Source organism: Somniosus microcephalus, chromosome 6 (genome assembly GCF_052327205.1).
Source record: "Somniosus microcephalus isolate GS21.2 chromosome 6, FLI_Smic_1.0, whole genome shotgun sequence".
Taxonomy (NCBI): Eukaryota; Metazoa; Chordata; class Chondrichthyes; order Squaliformes; family Somniosidae; genus Somniosus; species Somniosus microcephalus.
In genome coordinates this window covers 28,812,559-28,830,247 of record NC_140992.1, presented here as the reverse complement: position 1 = coordinate 28,830,247, position 17,689 = coordinate 28,812,559, and the positions used below count along the sequence as shown (strand labels likewise).

The 17,689-nt window shown below is 42.3% G+C and overlaps 1 protein-coding gene across 1 annotated transcript in view; it reads right to left on the bottom strand.

Moving 5' to 3' along the window:
• The window catches only part of xrn1 (5'-3' exoribonuclease 1), a 144,801-nt gene extending 135,178 nt beyond the window's left edge, over window positions 1–9,623 (bottom strand). Inside the window, exon 1 of the mRNA XM_085989602.1 lies at window positions 9,176–9,623. Within this exon, the coding sequence (XP_085845728.1) occupies window positions 9,176–9,250 (75 nt within the window). The 5' untranslated portion in view covers window positions 9,251–9,623. The remainder of the gene's footprint in view (window positions 1–9,175) is intronic.
• Between the last annotated feature and the right edge of the window lie 8,066 nt (window positions 9,624–17,689).

Genomic DNA, 17,689 nt, shown 5'->3' with positions numbered 1-17,689 from the left:
GGCCTTGGCTAAAAGCGGCATCTCCCTCCCACAACAGAGACAATAGTCAATTTATTTCACTTGGGGGAGGTTGAGCAGCTTTCAGAGCTGCAGGATGTACCCACTTCAAGCAGCTGTGCACCATTTGGACCATGGGCAAAGAGAAGACTTTTGAGCTGCAAGATCAGCTGGAAGTGGGCAATTTAAAAAGATTATGACCTGGAATTTGCAGTCGGAATGACGGCGAACTGACAGCGTGCGCCGTCATTCCGCCTTTGAAACTGACTGCACGCAGAAATCCCGTAGTTGCGGTCGGTCATTGACAGCTCCGAAACAGGCTGTGCTGTGCCACCTGCGCCCCCGGCAATCAGTGTAATCAACCAAATCATTGAAACTGATGATGCAAACTGCAGCTCTAAAAGTTTGACCCAAAGGGATTGTGTGTAACTAGGGTTTTGACAGCATTATTATTGCTAAACAAACGTTAAGGGCCTGGAAAACTAATTTTAATTTTGTGCAGTGAGAAATTTGTCCATTTTAATAGAAAATTAAACATTTTAAGAAACTTTTCAAAAAAGTCTTCACATTTTTTTTTTTTTTTAAGTTTGTCCATCTTTATTTCAGGTTTGTCTTTTCCCCATGCGAGAGCCCCATCTTTCTTTTGCTCTCTCTAACTATTTTAAAAAGTTAGTTTTAAGAGCTTACTCGCTTCCTTGTTCACTGCCTGAGAACTTGCCTTTTGATTTGCTGCTTAGACAGTTTGTAGACGTCACAGCAGTTCGCACAAGGGAATCCCCACTACAGTCCGTTGAATTGAATTGAAGGTCAGAAAACTGGAAGCTCTCGACACAGGGATTGAGAGCTCCTTGTGTGAAGTGGACTTCGGGGCCAGCAGTGAGCACCTTCGCTTCGCCACTGACCACAAATTCCGGGCCTATATGTAGATTAAAAGTGAAGAAACTGAAAGCTTACCTGCCTCACTCAGGAATACCAAGGTGACTGACACACTGGAACTTGAGAAACTGAAGGTGCTGCAGCACCACCTGATGACCTGAGCATGGAGCTGCAGCATCACTAATTGTCACCATCACATTACATTCAAAAGTCCTGTTATGCCAACAGCATTATCACCAAGAAGAAATTACAGAAGAACTTTTCAATGGAACGTAGCAGGACAGGACATATTTTATTAGGCGCAGTGTAACACCTCCTACATCCTCTAAACAAAGCATCTTAAGTCCAAGTCTGACCTGCAATGTCAGTCATTGCAATTCAGCCAATGAAGCCCAGGTAATCCAATGTAATTTGCACATGTATCTTATTTGCTGGGTTCTTCTGTTTGAATTTTGTCTGGAGGTTTGGAAAGGGCTGCTTTCAGCACTATTGCCTCATTGGTAGATAAATCCTTATCAAAACACCAAGATTAGTTAGTATCAGAAACTTGAGACATATGCAAAAAAATGGAGCTATTCATTTAAACTTTATTTGTGGCCCTACAAGGGTTCCATGGTAGGCACCTACGTGGCCTAAAAAGAGAAAAGCTTAGATATCCTAGATCTACGCAAACAATGTTAATTCTCCACTACCTCGGTGTTGTCAGACTGTTCGAAATCCAGTACTGGATGGAGCAGAAATTTCCTCCAATTAAACATTGGGAAGACCAACACCATTGGCCCGTAATTTGCGGTCAGCGGCGAAGCAAAGGGGTTTGCCGTTGACCCTGAAGTAAGCTTCCCACAAAGCTCTCGCGATCTTTGTGGCGAGAAGTTTGGCTTTTCCAACGAGCAGTTGAAATCAGCGTGGTATAGCGGGAATCCCAAAGTGCAAGCTGCTGCAACGTCAACAAGCTGTCTAAGCAGCCAATCACAATGCAGAATTCCCACAGACCAAGAACCAGGAAGTGAGCAAGTTCCTTTGATTCTAACTTTTTTTTAATGTTAGAGAGCAAAACAAAGATTGGGGCTCTCACATGGGGAAAAGGTAAACTTGAAATAAAGATGAACAAACTTCTATAAAAAACATTTCAAGTTTCTTAAAAATTTTCATTTTTATTAAAATTGATCAATTTGACATTCCAGAAAATTTAAATTAGTTTTTCAGGACCATAACCTTTGCTTAGCAGTCAATATGTTGTTAAAACCCCAGTTACACCTAATCCAAAAGAGTCTAACTTTCAATGGGGTATTTAACAGTGTTATTACTGCGGAAGAGCCGAAGTTTATCATCAGTTTCACTGATTTCCCTGATTACATGCTGGTCGTTCGCTGTTATTACCCACCACAAATTCCGGGCTCATCCAAAATTCTGCTGGCTGTATCCTAACTCGCACCAAGTCCTGTTCACCCATTACCCCTGTGCTTACTGACCTACATTGGCTCCCGGTCCATCAACGCCTCAACTTTGATATTCTTATCCTCATGTTCAAATTCCTCCATGGCCTCGCCCCGCTTTATACAGGAGACTTTGGTTTATCCGGAGGTTGTATGTCCGGAAACCTCGATCTACCGGCAGAAATCAGGAGCCATTCTGTTAGGTTGTTTTTCTTCTCGTGGCTTTTTTTCCCCCCAACAGTCAGGCTTTGGAAAGTCTCTCTGAAGCTGTTGCTAAGCTACAGAGACACTTCCAAGGTACGGGCCGACTGTTTGAAGCTGTTGCTAAGCAAGAGTGTTTGTTGTCAGATACGGAGATGAAAACCTCCGTATGCTTCAACATTAACTTTGTATGTCCGGCAGTTTTGATAGATCGGCAACAGCTCGGTCCCGTCGGTGCCGGATATAACAAAGTTTCCTGTATCTGTAACCTCCTCCAGCCGTACAACCCTCCGAGAACTCGGTGTTCCTCCAATTCTGGCCTCTTGTGCGTCCCCAACTTCCTTGCCCCACAATTGGTGGCCTTGTCTTCAATTATCTAGGCCGTAAGCTCTGGAATTACCTCCCTAAACCTCTCTGCCTCCCTACCCTCCTTTAGAAAGATGCTTATAACCAACATCAGTGACCAATCTGTCCCAATATCTCCTTCTTTGGCTCTGTGTCAAATTTTTTGGCTGATTGCGTTCCTATGAAATGTCTCGGGATGTTTTACTACATTAAAGACGCTAGATAAATGGAATTTGTTGTTGTTCTTTCATTCTGAAACAAGCAACAATTGACGACATAGTTAATCTCTCAGCTAAGATTTCACTGTCTTGCATCAGATTTAACATGAATTGTATACAATTGAATCAAACTTAAAAACATTTTGTAAAAATATTTTAAATTATCAGAAGCTTTCTTGCTTTATCTGTCAATTTTAACATAGGTTCACCAGACTGATTCCTGGGATAGGGGGGATTGTCCTATGAGGAGAGATTGAGTAGACTAGGCTTATATTCTCTGGAGTTTGGAAGAATGAAAGGTGGTCTCATTGAAACATACAAAATTCTTACAGGGCTCGACAGGGTCAGGGAGGATGTTTACCCTGGCTCGGGAATCTAGAACCAGGGGTCACAATCTCAGAATAAGGTGTCGGCCATTTATGACTGAAATTAGGAGAAATTTCTTCACTCAAAGGGTGGTGAATCTTTGGAATTCTCTACCCCAGGGGGCTGTGGAGGCTCAGTCGTTGAGTATATTCAAGACAGAGATCGATAGATTTTTGGATATTAAAGGAATCAAGGGATATGGGGATAGTGCAGGAAAGTGGAGTTGAGGTAGAAGATCCGCCATAATCTTATTGAATGGCAGAGCAGGCTTGAGGGGCCGAATGGCCTACTCCTGCTCCTATTTCTTATGTTGTTAGAATAGAATAGTACAGCACAGGAGGGGGCCATTCCGCCCATCGAATCCACGCTGGCTCTTTTGAAGGGCAATCCAGTTAGTCCCACTCGCCCACTCTTTCCCCATACCCCTGCAATTTTTTCTCCTTCAAGTATTTATCCAATTCCCTTTTGAAGGCTACTATTGAATCTGTATCCACCATCCTATTAAGCAGTACATTCCAAATCCTAACCACTCACTGCGTAAAAAAGTTTTTCCTCATGCCGCCTCTGGTTCTTTTGCCAATCACCTTAAATTTTGCCCTCTCATTATCAACCCTTCAGCCATTGGAAACAGTTTCTCTTTATTTAACTAATCCCTTCATGATTTTGAACACCTCTACCAAATCTCTTCGTAGCCTTCTCTGCTCCAAGGAGAAGTTTATCATTTGTTTATCATTCTGACTCAGCTGTCTTCTCCGTCCTTTCTGTGATCCAATTTGTTTCGTACAGTCCAGAACTGTGCACTGTACTCCAAAGTGCGGTCTAATGCACAGTGCTTCAATTAATATACAAAATAAAGTATTAAATGCTGGCTGTGCAAAAGCTGACCTGGGAGCAGCCAATGCTGACAAATGAGTACTTGAATTGGGAAGCTTTCCCTCAAATCAAGGGAATACATGATAGGGGAGCAATGCCATACAGTATATAGCCAAAGTAGCATTAAGGATACAATTATGCTCCACAAAACATACTGCAACCAAAACTACTCAAGTTCGCTGCAGTTCTGGACAACCAATTCACAGTGGCTCCTCCGGAACCATTTCATTTCCTCATTGGGAAACCAGGTTTTGTTGGGAGGTCATTAATGAAAGGATTCACAAATTTCATGTCTCCCCCGAAGATTTACTTTTGGCTTATTGAAAAAACCCTGGTTGGACCGAGTTTAAAATCCAGGGCTCCAGGGCTCAACAAGATGGCTGCGGTCAACCTCATGGCCAAGGCCTGCAAGTTTCAGTTTGGACAAAGAAGGAACTTTCCAGAAATTAGAATGCAGACAGACCTTCTGCATTTATGCATGAGAAGCAAATCCAGTGGCATTCGGGCCTCTGATTAAAACCCATCAAGGTTGTTTGCACAAGCAAGCAAGAGCAAGCAAGGCCTATTCAATATGTAATGGGACAAGCTTAGCTGCATTTCAGACCTTCATTAGAGAACATCGACACTGTTTACAAACAATCAACGGGGCATTCAAACTGGAATGGCCCCATCACGAGACCAGTGGGACAAAGGGGAACACTGATGAGGCGTTTAAAACCGATTAACCGGCCATCCAGGTCGATGGGCCCAGATCGATTTCCTTTGTATGAGCGTCAACACGTCCAGGTCAGACAAAGAAATTAGCTGATCTGGCGGGAGGTAAGGGCTACCGGGAAGGGTATAACTAGTCCCTCAGGAAGCCATCTCTCTCTCGCCTCGCCCAGTGCCCTGCTGTATTATCAACCCAGCGAGAGGATCGTCGACGAAGAGCCCGTCCATAGAAGTAGGACACCCGCAATTACGTTTAAATTACTGGGGTATCTCTGCGCTGGGGCAGTGAAAACCTAAAAACATCGACAGGCAACAGGGCATGGAGCAGGCGTTTCAACATCTTAGACTGGTGAGCATCAATTTTCTGGCCCATCACAAGACAACCTAGATAGGTGTAAAGGGTGGGAGTTAAGGGGAATTGCTAAAGTGTCATTTTAGTCATTTTCTCTCGATGTGTCCGTTTCTCCTCCCCCGTTAAGTGTAATTGTGCTGCATCCATAGTGATTTTCTCTGTATAGTAATTATTTCTCTATTTTAATAAACATTGGCTTTCTTTGCACCGAACCACTGGTCTCGTTTGTCTATATCGCTACTCGTAAATAAGTCCGGTGCTCAGAACTAAAAAGGGGGAAGCGATTCGAACCGCACGGGGCTGGGGCAGCTCAGGCACACGACTGACTGACCAGGCAAAAACCCCAAACCAAAACCCCCTACATTAACTTCAGCAGTATAACATCATTATGCAGAGAACCAGGTTCATTCATAAGGAAAGCTTAACATTTAATACTGAAAGGGTCAGAGAATTTTTTTTATGTGGTAGGAGAGGCATATTACAAAGATTAACTCATGACTTTTGAAAGGTACCCCATGGCAGAATGAATGAATGAGCGAGACCTGAACTGCTGAAGACTTGTTTATGTTGGGTTTTGGATACGACAGTTCAGGTTTCAGATCCTCAACTGCTCGGGGTTCTTTTGCCATTCTCATGACAAGGGCAGACGGATCACCGACTCCCTGCTTCCACACATTACAGCAAAGTCTGCTTTGCTGTGATACTAAAAATTTACGGGTAAACGTACTTTCGGAATTATAAACTCCCCAGCGCGACTGATTGGAAAAAGTTACAGGTGCATTAAGTTACAGGTACATTCTCTGTGGATCATTGGACTGTGTTAATATATACTAAGTGGAGCTTGTATCCCTGAGGATTTCAGTTTTGCATCAGATTTGACATTATGAAAAAGTGGTGGTTAAAATTGCACCTCATACACCACTGGTGTTTTAATTAAACTTACAGAAAGTGTAGAGATTATATAAAAGTATTTTTTGTTCCTAAAGGCAGTTTTGATAATAAAAATTTTGAACATAAAATAGTAAATGCTGGCTCTACTAAACTTAACCTGGGAGTAACAGATACAGAGCTCCTGAAATGGGAAAGTGTTCCTTTCCCCAATGCCAACATCTCTCTACTTCATAAATAAATTAGGAGGAAAAAAAGATCATGTCCGGAATTTGCTGTCAGCAGCGAAGCAAAGCCGGGTTTTCCGACCTTCAATTCAAATTAATGAAGTATAGTGGGGATCCCCTTCTGCGAACTGCTGTGATGTCAACAGGTTGTCTAAGCAGCCAATCAAAAGGCATAATTCTCACAGACAGCAAACAGTGAGCTCTTAAAATTCTAATTTTTTTAAATAGTTAGCGAGAGCACAAGAAAGATTGGGACTCTCACATGGGGAAAAGGCAAACCTGAAATAAAGATGAACAAATTTAAAAAAATGTTTTGAAAGATTTCTTAAATTTAATTTTTATTAAAATGGAAAAATTTCACATTGCAACAAAATAAAATTAGCTTTCCAGGCCCTTAACCTTTGTTTAGCAGTAGTAACGCTGTCAAAGCCCCAGTTACACCAAATCCCTTTGGATCTAACTTTTAGCAGGTTATTTAACAGCGTACTTACTGCGGAACAGCTGAAGTTTTCATCAGTTTCAATGATGGGTGGGCGTGTGTGCTGTGAGGAGGATGCCGAGAAACTCCAGTATGATTTGGGCAGGTTGGGTGATTGGGCAGAAGCATGGCAGATGCAGTATAATGTGGATAAATGCGAGGTTATCCACTTTGGTGGCAAAAACAGGAAGGCAGATTATTATCTGAACGGCAATAGATTGGGAGAAGGGGAAGTGCAACGAGACCTGGGTGTCCTTGTGCACCAGTCGCTGAAGGTAAGCATGCAGGTGCAGCAGGCGGTTAAGAAGGCAAATGGTATGTTGGCCTTCGTAGCGAGAGGGTTCGAGTACAGGAACAAGGATGTCTTGCTGCAGTTGTACAGGGCCTTGGTGAGACCACATCTTGAGTATTGTGTGCAGTTTTGGTCGCCTTATCTGAGGAAGGATGTTCTTGCCATGGAGGGAGTGCAGCAAAGATTGACCAGACTGATACCTGGGATGGCAGGAATGACATATGAGGAGAGATTGGGTCGATTGGGCTTATACTCGCTGGAGTTTAGAAAAATGAGCGGGGATCTCATTAAAACTTATAAAATTCTAACAGGACTAGACAGACTAGATGCAGGATGTTCCCGATGGCCGGGGAGTCCAGAACCAGGGGTCACAGTCTAAGGGTAAGGAGTAAGCCATTTAGGACAGAGATGAGGAGGAATTACTTCACCCAGAGAGTGGTGAACCTGTGGAATTCTCTACCACAGAAGGCAGTGGAGACCAATTCATTAAATATATTCAAGAAGGAGTTAGATATATTTCTTAAGGCTAAAGGGGTCAAGGGATATGGGGAGAAGGCAGGGACAGGGTACTGAATTTGGATGATCAGCCATGATCTCATTGAATGGCGGAGCAGGCTCAAGGGTCTGAATGGCCTGCTCCTATCTTCTATGTTTCTATGATTTGGCTGATTACACAGACTTCCAAACAGCGCAGCCGGTTTCAGAGCGGTCAATAACTGACTGCAACTTCGGGATTTCCGCGTGCGCGTGTGCCAAATCCCGAAATTGTGGTCAGTTTCAAAAGCTGCCAGTTCTCCATCATCCCAATCGCAAATTCCTGGCCATTGAACGAGAAAAGGCTGTTTGGCCCGTTAACTACTATTCCCAACAAATCAGATATAATTTACATCATGAACCAGGCCTAAAGTACCTCTGGGTGAATAACCACAAGCAAAATGAACAAATCAGTCAGATGCTATGACATGTCTTATTCACTATAAACACCAGTAGCAATGAAATCAAGAAAAACATTCACTAGCACGAGATCACAATGACAAAATGAGATCACAAAGCATTAGTTCATTTTCTTGGGTTATTAAAAAGTTGCTTTTTTGTTATTGGAAACATGTACAAGTCACATAACTAATGTGTTAGGGTCAGTACATAACTACCTTTAACTGAGGCAGCCAAGACATTTGGGTTTTATGCATAGATCGAGACGACTACGTATATATATTTCAAACATTATTAAACAGTATCGTGCAGTTCAGATCATTTGATAACAAGTCAATCCAATTCAGGGCGAATCAAGAAACAACTAAGCTACATACACACACTAAAACGACAGAGACAAAGTACGTATCATTACAGGGAGACAAGACTGATCATTTTCAGTATTGTATTATAATTCTTAAAACCTAATGTTGGAACAATAATGAAAGAACAGTCCCCAGCAGCACCTCGGAAGAAAAAAAAATCAGAGGAAACAGGAGAAAGAAATATTAAATTATGAAAGTAACACTCAATTGAGAGAGTGTATATTTAAATTCTGACAGTTTGGAAGGTAGTATCACTGACATTGTTGGCTGTCCTAAAACAAGCCACTTCAGCAACATTAATTAACAACACTTCTCTTGATTTTTAATTGCTATTTACTTTGGAGAATTTTACACGTAGGGTGACCAGCTCAAGATGAAGCGACTATCAAAAGCCCCCAATCAAACACACTCGGCTCCCATTCCCTTATTTTAAATAATAATAATAATAAAATAATAATAATAATAAAAGTGCTGACACGACACTAATTCGAGGCAAAGGTTTTGAGGATAAGGAAGGCTGCAGAGGGGCCTGGCGATGGCAGTTGACGCGAGCGGGAAGCGGCTTCCAGGGGAGGCCCGGTGTGAGGACACGGCAGGAGGGCCCATCTTTTTTTTACCTGATGCTCCTTCACCACTTGGCTCAGGCACGGGTAGCGCTCGCTGATCCAGCGGTAAAACTTGGGGACGCCCATCGTCGCTGCGTTTTAAAGAAAAAGAACAACTCAAGAAGGGGGGGGGGCGGAAAGAGAGAGATATAAAAGTTGAACTCTCGGCAGGCTGGGCTGCTGGTGGTGGGGGAGGAGAGAGGCTGGAGACGGTGAGCCGAGTGCGAGCGCCACCTTCCCGCACTCACTCTCGCTCGCTCGCTCTCTGGGCTCGGGGCCTACGGAAGCGGCCTGTCAGGGTGACGTAACTCCAACCGCCAGCCACCAAACAGGCCCGATCAACCTCACCGCTCCGAAAGGCCCGTCTTTTTTTAAATATATTTTATTTAAAAATGTTTATTCTTCTTCACTTTTATTTCCCCGCCCCCCTTTCCTCTCACACTTAAAAAAATAGTTTCTGACTGGAACGGTGTCACTTTTATCTGAGTCCGGGCTGCCCCCCCCCAACTCTGTTGTGGCGGCTCTGGTTTAAAGGAGACACACACAAACCCTCCCTCCCTTCTATATTTTGTCGTGGTGATTTGCCAAAAGAACCCAGAGGCCACATGAGGAAACATATTTTTTTTCATTACGCAGCGAGTTGTTGTGAACTGGAATGCACTGCCTGAAAGGAAGCAGATTGAGTAATAACTTTCAAAAGGAATTTCGATAAATACTAGAAGGGGAATTTTTTTTTTGCAGGGCTGTGAAAAAGAAAAGACTGGCATTTTTTTTTATATACAGCGCCTTTCAGGACCACCGGACATCCCGTAAGCGCTTTACAGCCAATGAAGTACTTTTGAAGTGTACAATAGCAAAATACTGCGGATGCTGGAAATCTGAAATAACAACAGAAAATGCTGGAAATACTCAGCAGGCCAGGCAGCACCCGTGGAGAGAGAAACAGAGTTAACAACCGTTTTGCGGAACACCTCCGTTCAGTCCGTAAGGGTGACCCTGAGCTTCCGGTCGCCTGTCATTTTAATTCACCGCTCCATTCCCACTCGGACCTCACCGTCCTTGGCCTCTTGCATTGTTCCACGGAAGCTCAATGTAAACTCGAGGAACAGCACCTCATCTTCCGATTAGGCACTTTGCAGCCTTCCGGACTCAATATCGAGTTCAACAATTTCAGATCATAACCTCGGCCCCTATTACATTTTTACTTATATTTTTTTTCCACCCCTTTGTTTTGGGTTTTCCCTCCCCCACTTCCCCCTTTTCCTTTTTTTTTCTCTCTCCCACATGGCAGCTGTCTCTCATCCTGCCAGTACACTTCACACCTAATCTCAGTCGTCTTTTGTCTCCGACAACTCCTATTACCATCTCGTCTGGTTTTGAATACCTCTTAATGTCTCTTTACTTCTTTTGTTCTATCGCAGCCCTGCCTTCGATCTATTTCATTTCCTTTCCAGTTTTGAAAAAGGGTTCACCCGTAATGTTAACTCCGTTTCTCTCTCCACGGATGCTGCCTGGCCTGCTGAGTATTTCCAGCATTTTCTGTTGTTACTTTTGAAGTGTAGTCATTGTTGTAATGCAGGAAACCCGACAGCCAATTTGTGCACAGCAAGCTCCCACAAACAGCAAAGTGATAATGACCACATAATCTGTCTTAGTGATGTTGATTGAGGGATAAATAGTGGCCAGGACACCAGGGACAATTCACCTGCTCTTCTTCGAAATAGTGTCATGGGATCTTTTACATCCACTTGGGAGGACAGACGGGGCCTCGGTTTAACGTCTCATCCAAAACATGGCACTTCCAACAATGCAGCACTCCCTCAGTACTGCACTTGAGTGTCAGCCTAGATTTTTGTGCTCAAGTCTCTGGAGTGGGACTATGGTGAAAAAGCAGGGGAGTGGGATTAATTGGATAGCTCTTTCAAAGAGCCAGCACTGGGCCGAATGGCTTCCTTCTGTGCTGTATCATTCTCATTCTGTCAGGAAACAAAGTTCAATATAAAGATTTTTTTCTTTAACTTGATACTTGGATGGAATATAATAATAATGATCAATAGAGATAGTACAACAACCAAAGTTATAGATTGGAGATGAGCCAACTCAGAGGGTGGTGAATCTTTGGAATTCTCTACACCAGAGGGCTGTGGAGGCTAAGTAATTGAATATATTCAAGACAGAGATCGAGAGATTTTTGAATATTAAAGGAATCAAGGGATATGGGGATAGTTCAGGAAAGTGGAGATAGAAACATAAAACCATAGAAGATAGGAGCAGGAGTAGGCCATTCGGCCCCTCGAGCCTGCTCCGCCATTCAATAAGATCATGGCTGATCATCCAAATTCAATACCCTGTTCCTGACTTCTCTCCATATCCCTTGATCCCTTTAGCCTTAAGAAATATATCCAACTCCTTCTTGAATACATTTAATGAATTGGCCTCTACTGCCTTCTTTGGTAGAGAATTCCACAGGTTCACCACTCTCTGGGTGAAGAAATTCCTACTCACCTCTGTCCTAAATGGCTTACCCCTTATCCTTAGACTGTGACCCCTGGTTCTGGACTCCCCGACCATCGGGAACATCCAGCATCTAGTCTGTCTAGCCCTGTTAAAATTTTATAAGTTTCAATGAGATCCCCGCTCATTCTTCTAAACTCCAGCGAGTACAAGCCCAATCGACCCAATCTCTCCTCATACATCATTCCTGCCATCCCAGGTATCAGCCTGGTGAATCTTCGCTGCACTCCTTCCATGGCAAGAACATCCTTCCTCAGATAAGGCGACCAAAACTGCACACAATACTCAAGATGTGGTCTCACCAAGGCCCTGTACAACTGCAGCAAGACATCCTTGTTCCTGTACTCAAACCCTCTCGCTATGAAGGCCAACATACCATTTGCCTTCTTAACCGCCTGCTTCACCTGCATGCTTACCTTCAGCGACTGGTGCACAAGGACGCCCAGGTCTCGTTGCACTCCCCCTTCTCCCAATCTATTGCCATTCAGATAATAATCTGCCTTCCTGTTTTTGACACCAAAGTGGATAACCTCGCATTTATCCACATTATAATCCATGCTTCTGCCCAATCACCCAACCTGTCCAAATCATACTGGAGTTTCTCGGCATCCTCCTCACAGCACTCACGCCCACCCAGCTTTGTGTCATCTGCAAACTTGGAGATATTACATCTAGTTCCCTCGTCCAGATCATTAATATATATTGTGAATAGCTGTGGTCCAAGGACCGATCCCTGCGGTACCCCACTAGTCACTGCCTGCCACTCGGAAAACAACCCGTTTATTCCAACTCTTTGCTTTCTGTCTGCCAACCAGTTCTCTATCCAAGTCAATACCTTGCCCCCAATCCCATGTGCCTTAACTTTACACGCTAATCTCTTATGCGGGACCTTATCGAAAGCCTTTTGAAAGTCCAAATACACCACATCCACTGGTTCTCTCTTATTTATTTTACCAGTTACATCCTCAAAAAATTCCAGTAGATTAGTCAAGCATGACTTACCTTTTGTAAATCCATGTTGACTTTGTCCGATCCGGTCACTTTTTTCCAAGTGCTCTGCTATTACATCCTTTATAATGGACTCTAGCATTTTCCCCACTACCGATGTCAGGCTTACCGGTCTGTAATTCCCCGTTTTCTCTTTAACACCTTTTTTGAACAGTGGGGTAACATTAGCTACCCGCCAATCCATGGGTACTGTTCCAGAGTCTATCGACTTTTGGAAGATGACCAGCAATGCATCTACTATTTCTAGGGCCACTTCCTTAAGTACCCTAGGATGCAGATTATCAGGCCCTGGGGATTTATCGGCCTTCAATCCCATCAATTTCCCTAACACCATTTCCCTACAAATACTGAATTCTATCAGTTCCTCCCTTTCATTAGACCCTATGTTCCCCGACATCTTTGGGAGGTTATTTGTGTCCTCCTTTGTGAAGACAGAACCAAAGTATGTATTTAATTGGTCAGCCATTTCTTTGTTCCCCATTATAAATTCCCCAGATTCTGACTGCAAGGGACCTACGCTTGACTTCACCAATCTTTTTCTCTTCACATATCTATAAAAGCTTTTACAGTCAGTTTTCATGTTCCCTGCAAGCTTACTCTCATACTCTATTTTCCCCCTCTTAATTAATCCCTTTGTCCTCCTTTGTTGAATCCTAAACTGCTCCCAATCCTCAGGTTTACTGCTTTTTCTGGCCAATTTATATGTCCTCTCCTTGGATCTTATGCTATCCCTAATTTCTCTTGTTAGCCACGGTTGAGTCACCTTTTTTGTTTTATTTTTATGCCAAACTGGGATGAACAAATTCTGTAGTTCATCCATGCGCTCTTTGAATGTTTGCCATTGCCTATCCACCGTCAACCCTTTGAGTGACATTCCCCAATCAATCCTACCCAACTCGCGCCTCATACCATCGTAGCCTCCTTTATTTAAATTCAGGACCCTAGTCTCTGAGTCAACTACTTCACTCTCCATCTTAATGAAGAATTCCATCATATTATGATCGCTCCGACCCAAGGGGCCTCGCACAACAAGATTGCTAATTAATCCTTTCTCATTACATAATACCCAGTCTAAGATGGCCTGATCTCTAGTTGGTTCCTCGACATATTGGTCCAGGAAACCATCCCGTATACACTCCAGGAATTCCTCCTCCACAGTATTGTTACTAATTTGGTTAGCCCAATCTATATGTAGATTAAACTCACCCATGATAACTGCTGTGCCCTTATTGCACGCTTCTCTAATTTCCTGTTTAATGCCATCCCCGACCTCCGCATTACTGTTTGGAGGTCTATATACCACTCCCACTAACGTTTTCTGCCCCTTGGTATTTCTCAGTTCTACCCATACAGATTCCACATCATCAGAGCTAATATCCTTCCTTACACTTGTGTTAATCCCCTCTTTAACCAGCAATGCTACCCCACCTCCTTTTCCTTTTTGCCTATCTTTCCTGAATATTGAATACCCCTGGATGTTGAGTTCCCAGCCTTGGCCACCCTGGAGCCATGTTTCCGTAATCCCAATCATATCATATTCGTTTACCTAGGTAGAAGATCAGCCATGATCTTATTGAATGGCGGAGCAGGCTCAAAGGGCCAAATGGCCTACTCCTGCTCCTATTTCTTATGTTCTTATAAATGAGGATGCTAGCTAACTAAGGAAGGTAAACCGGAGAAAAATATTTGCGTTCTGATGTAAGGTTATCGACCTGAAACGTTGACTATTTCTCTCTCCAGATGCTACCTGACCTGTTGACTGTTTCCAGCATTTTCTGTTTTTATTGAAGAAAAACATTGACAAAAAAAGTAGAACAACAGTGGGCACTATTTAAAGGGAAGTCCAATAGAGTTCAAGAGAAATATATTCCATTAAAATTAAGAACCAACTAGCCAAGAATGAGACTCTATGGCTTGATAAAGGTGTGAGGATAAAATGAAACCTAAAGAAAAAGGCATATGCAAAGTACATAAACAATAAAGGAGAGGATCACAAAAGAAAATGGCCCAGAATTTGCTGGAAAAATAACTGTGCGAATGATGCATGCCATTATTAACGTGTAAATCGGCCAGCAGATGTGGCAAAGAAGATACTCATGAAATGCAAATCACCAAAAGTTGCTGGCCGATTTATGTTGCCCCACTGTTTGCGAAACCTTCCTCTGATTATCATGAAGTTGCTGCATTTGCACACTAATTGCCCCACGGAAAGCTAAGTCTAGTAATTAACAGAGTAAGTACCCTTTTCACAACATGATAAGTGTTAATGACTACCAATCAACTCCTCTTGCCCAGAAAGTGAACAATTAAAAGTGGGTGTCCCTGGAGATGGAGCACGCGGTGTTCACCGGCACACTCGAGGCCATCCACGACCGTTGGGCACCGGAGGGACTGGAGTGCATAATCACCCCTGGGAACAACATTTTAATTTGATTTGTTAAGGTTCCTTGTAAATTTATGTTAATTTACAGTCTTTATTTGTTGTGCCCCTTTAAAAAGGGGGTATGTGCTTAACTTTAAACAGGCACCAACCTGTGATAAAGAAAGAACAATTAAAAGTGTGGCATCTCATTCCTTCAGGTTGTAAATTGTTGGAGATTTTAAAATGTCAATTTTAAAAATTTTATTTCTTACTTTTCCTTTCTGTCTCTTTTCTCTTTCATTAATCCAATCTTTCCTTCCCTCTCTTTATTTCTCTTTCTGTACCTGATTTGACGTTAAATTCACCCAATCTAATTCACAATCCTTCTCTGTCCTTCCTCTGTTTATTTCTCAATTCTTCAATCTAAATTTTAAGGAGATAGACTGTTGGTCCCATTGTTCACCAAGGTCCCAGATGCCCTTTTGCCTGTTATCAGCTCACAACTTTGTGGGCTAAAAATCTTTGAGCTGAAGGGTGCAGGAAGAAGTCTAATGAATAGGGCATGCTGTGAGATGCCTCACTTCAGCAAATTCTGGGCCAATATGATGAGCTTGGGAAAGAGTTTAAAAAGACAATTAGGAAGTCAAAGAGGAAATATGAAACGGAAAGGTCAAAGAACACAAAAATAAATCGTAAAGTGCTCTATAGGCACATAAGTAACAAAAGGAGAATTAAGATAGGAATAGGACGACTAGTGGATGAGCAAGATAAACTCACAGGAGATGAAACTGAAATGGCAAGGATACTGAATACATTGCCTCATTTTTCACTGAAGTCTAACAAAGAGGAAATGACAACAGTAGAATAATTCAAGAGGGATATTACAACAGTTAATGTAGAAAGAAAATTAAACAAACTAGCCACACATAAGGAGGACAAGATCAGGGTCCAGATAGATTAGAAATTAGGGAGGAGATAGCAAAGGCAGTATAGTATCCATATATAAAAAAATCAAGAGGAAGGAATAGTTCTGGAGGACTGACAAACAGCAAAACAGCAAATGTAATTCCTATCTTCGGAAAGGGAGATAGAACCCAGGGAACTATAGACCAGTGGTGGGAAAGATACTAGAATCTTTGCTAAAAGATAACAAAACATCTAGAGATGGAGAATATAATAAATAATCAGCGTGGATCTCTAAAAGGGAGGTCATGTTTAACCAACCTTATTGAACTCTTTGTAGAAACAGAAAGAATAGACAAGGGCAAGACAGTGAATGTGGTGTACATGGACTTTCAGAAGGCATTTGATAAGCTGTCACATAAGAGACTCATGACAAAGGTCAGGGCGTGTTAGGGGCCAGGTAGCAGAAAGGATTGAAAGATGGCTAATAGAAAACATAGTCGGGGTTAAGGGAAGTTTCTCGGACTGGCAGAAAGTGGGAAATTGTGTCCCGCAGGGATCTGTGCTGGGACCACTGTTGTTCACCATATACACAAATAATTTGGACTTAAGCAATACATTAACTGTTGATAGTTTCAGAAGAAGAAAAAAGTTGTCTGCTGCAGTGAATGTAACCTTAAAAATTGGAGATAAGAGAAGTTAGGAATGTTGGCAATCTGAAATAAAACAAAAAAAAATGCTTTAAATCCAAGGCAGGTCCTTCAGTGTCTGAAAAAGAAATTATAGGTTAACATTTCAAGAAGTGACCCGTTGCCAGCTGCAGTATTGCCAAGGTCAGGCTATTCAAAACAATGAGATTTGTTTTGACAAAAAAGTGACACAGATTTCAAATCCATTGAAAATAACAGGATTGTATATGTGCATTTTTAAATAGAAAAGGTTATAAAAATTGACTAATCTGAAATCAGCAAGACATAACAAGCATGTGTGTAATGTAAACAAAAATTTGCAAAGATAAGTTATTTTCTCCCCCCTCAACTATTAAAGGTCATATAGGTTAAGTATATCATAACTGCCTTCTAGATACCTGTATTTACAAATACTAGAAAGAAAGACTTGCATTTATGTAGCGCCTTTCACGACCACTGGACGTCTCAAAGTGCTTTACAGCCAATGCTGTACTTTTTTGAAGTGTAGACACTATTGTAATGTAGGAAACGCGGCAGCCAATTTGCGCACAGCAAGCTCCCACAAACTGCAATGTGATCATGACCAGATAATCTGTTTTTGTTATGTTGGCTACTAGGGCTCAAAAGGAACATGGCAGGAACCACTGCCAGAGTAAAAACAAATCTACCTACCCTTCAGTTATAGCTTCACCTTATTTGAATTCTTATGGAATTTTATGTAATTTCTTTTATGTAGAATCTTTAATATTTGATACATATATTTTTAATATAGCCTTGTGAAGCTACTCTTATACAGGTTATATCATCTTATGTGTGAAGCTTAAATACCCAATTCACTATCCCATGAGATGAAGCTGGGGACAAGGCAGATTGTAATTAACTGGAATATATCAGTTTAGTAATCTGATCAGAACCCTTGGTGGTTACAGCCAAGAACCTCTCCAGTATGAGTAAGTAGGATGCTTTAGTGAATACGCTCCCTCTGCCCCTACCCCCAAGGATTTCCAGATGATGCTCTACATTTAAACAGTAGGAAAGGTGTTTGCTTAC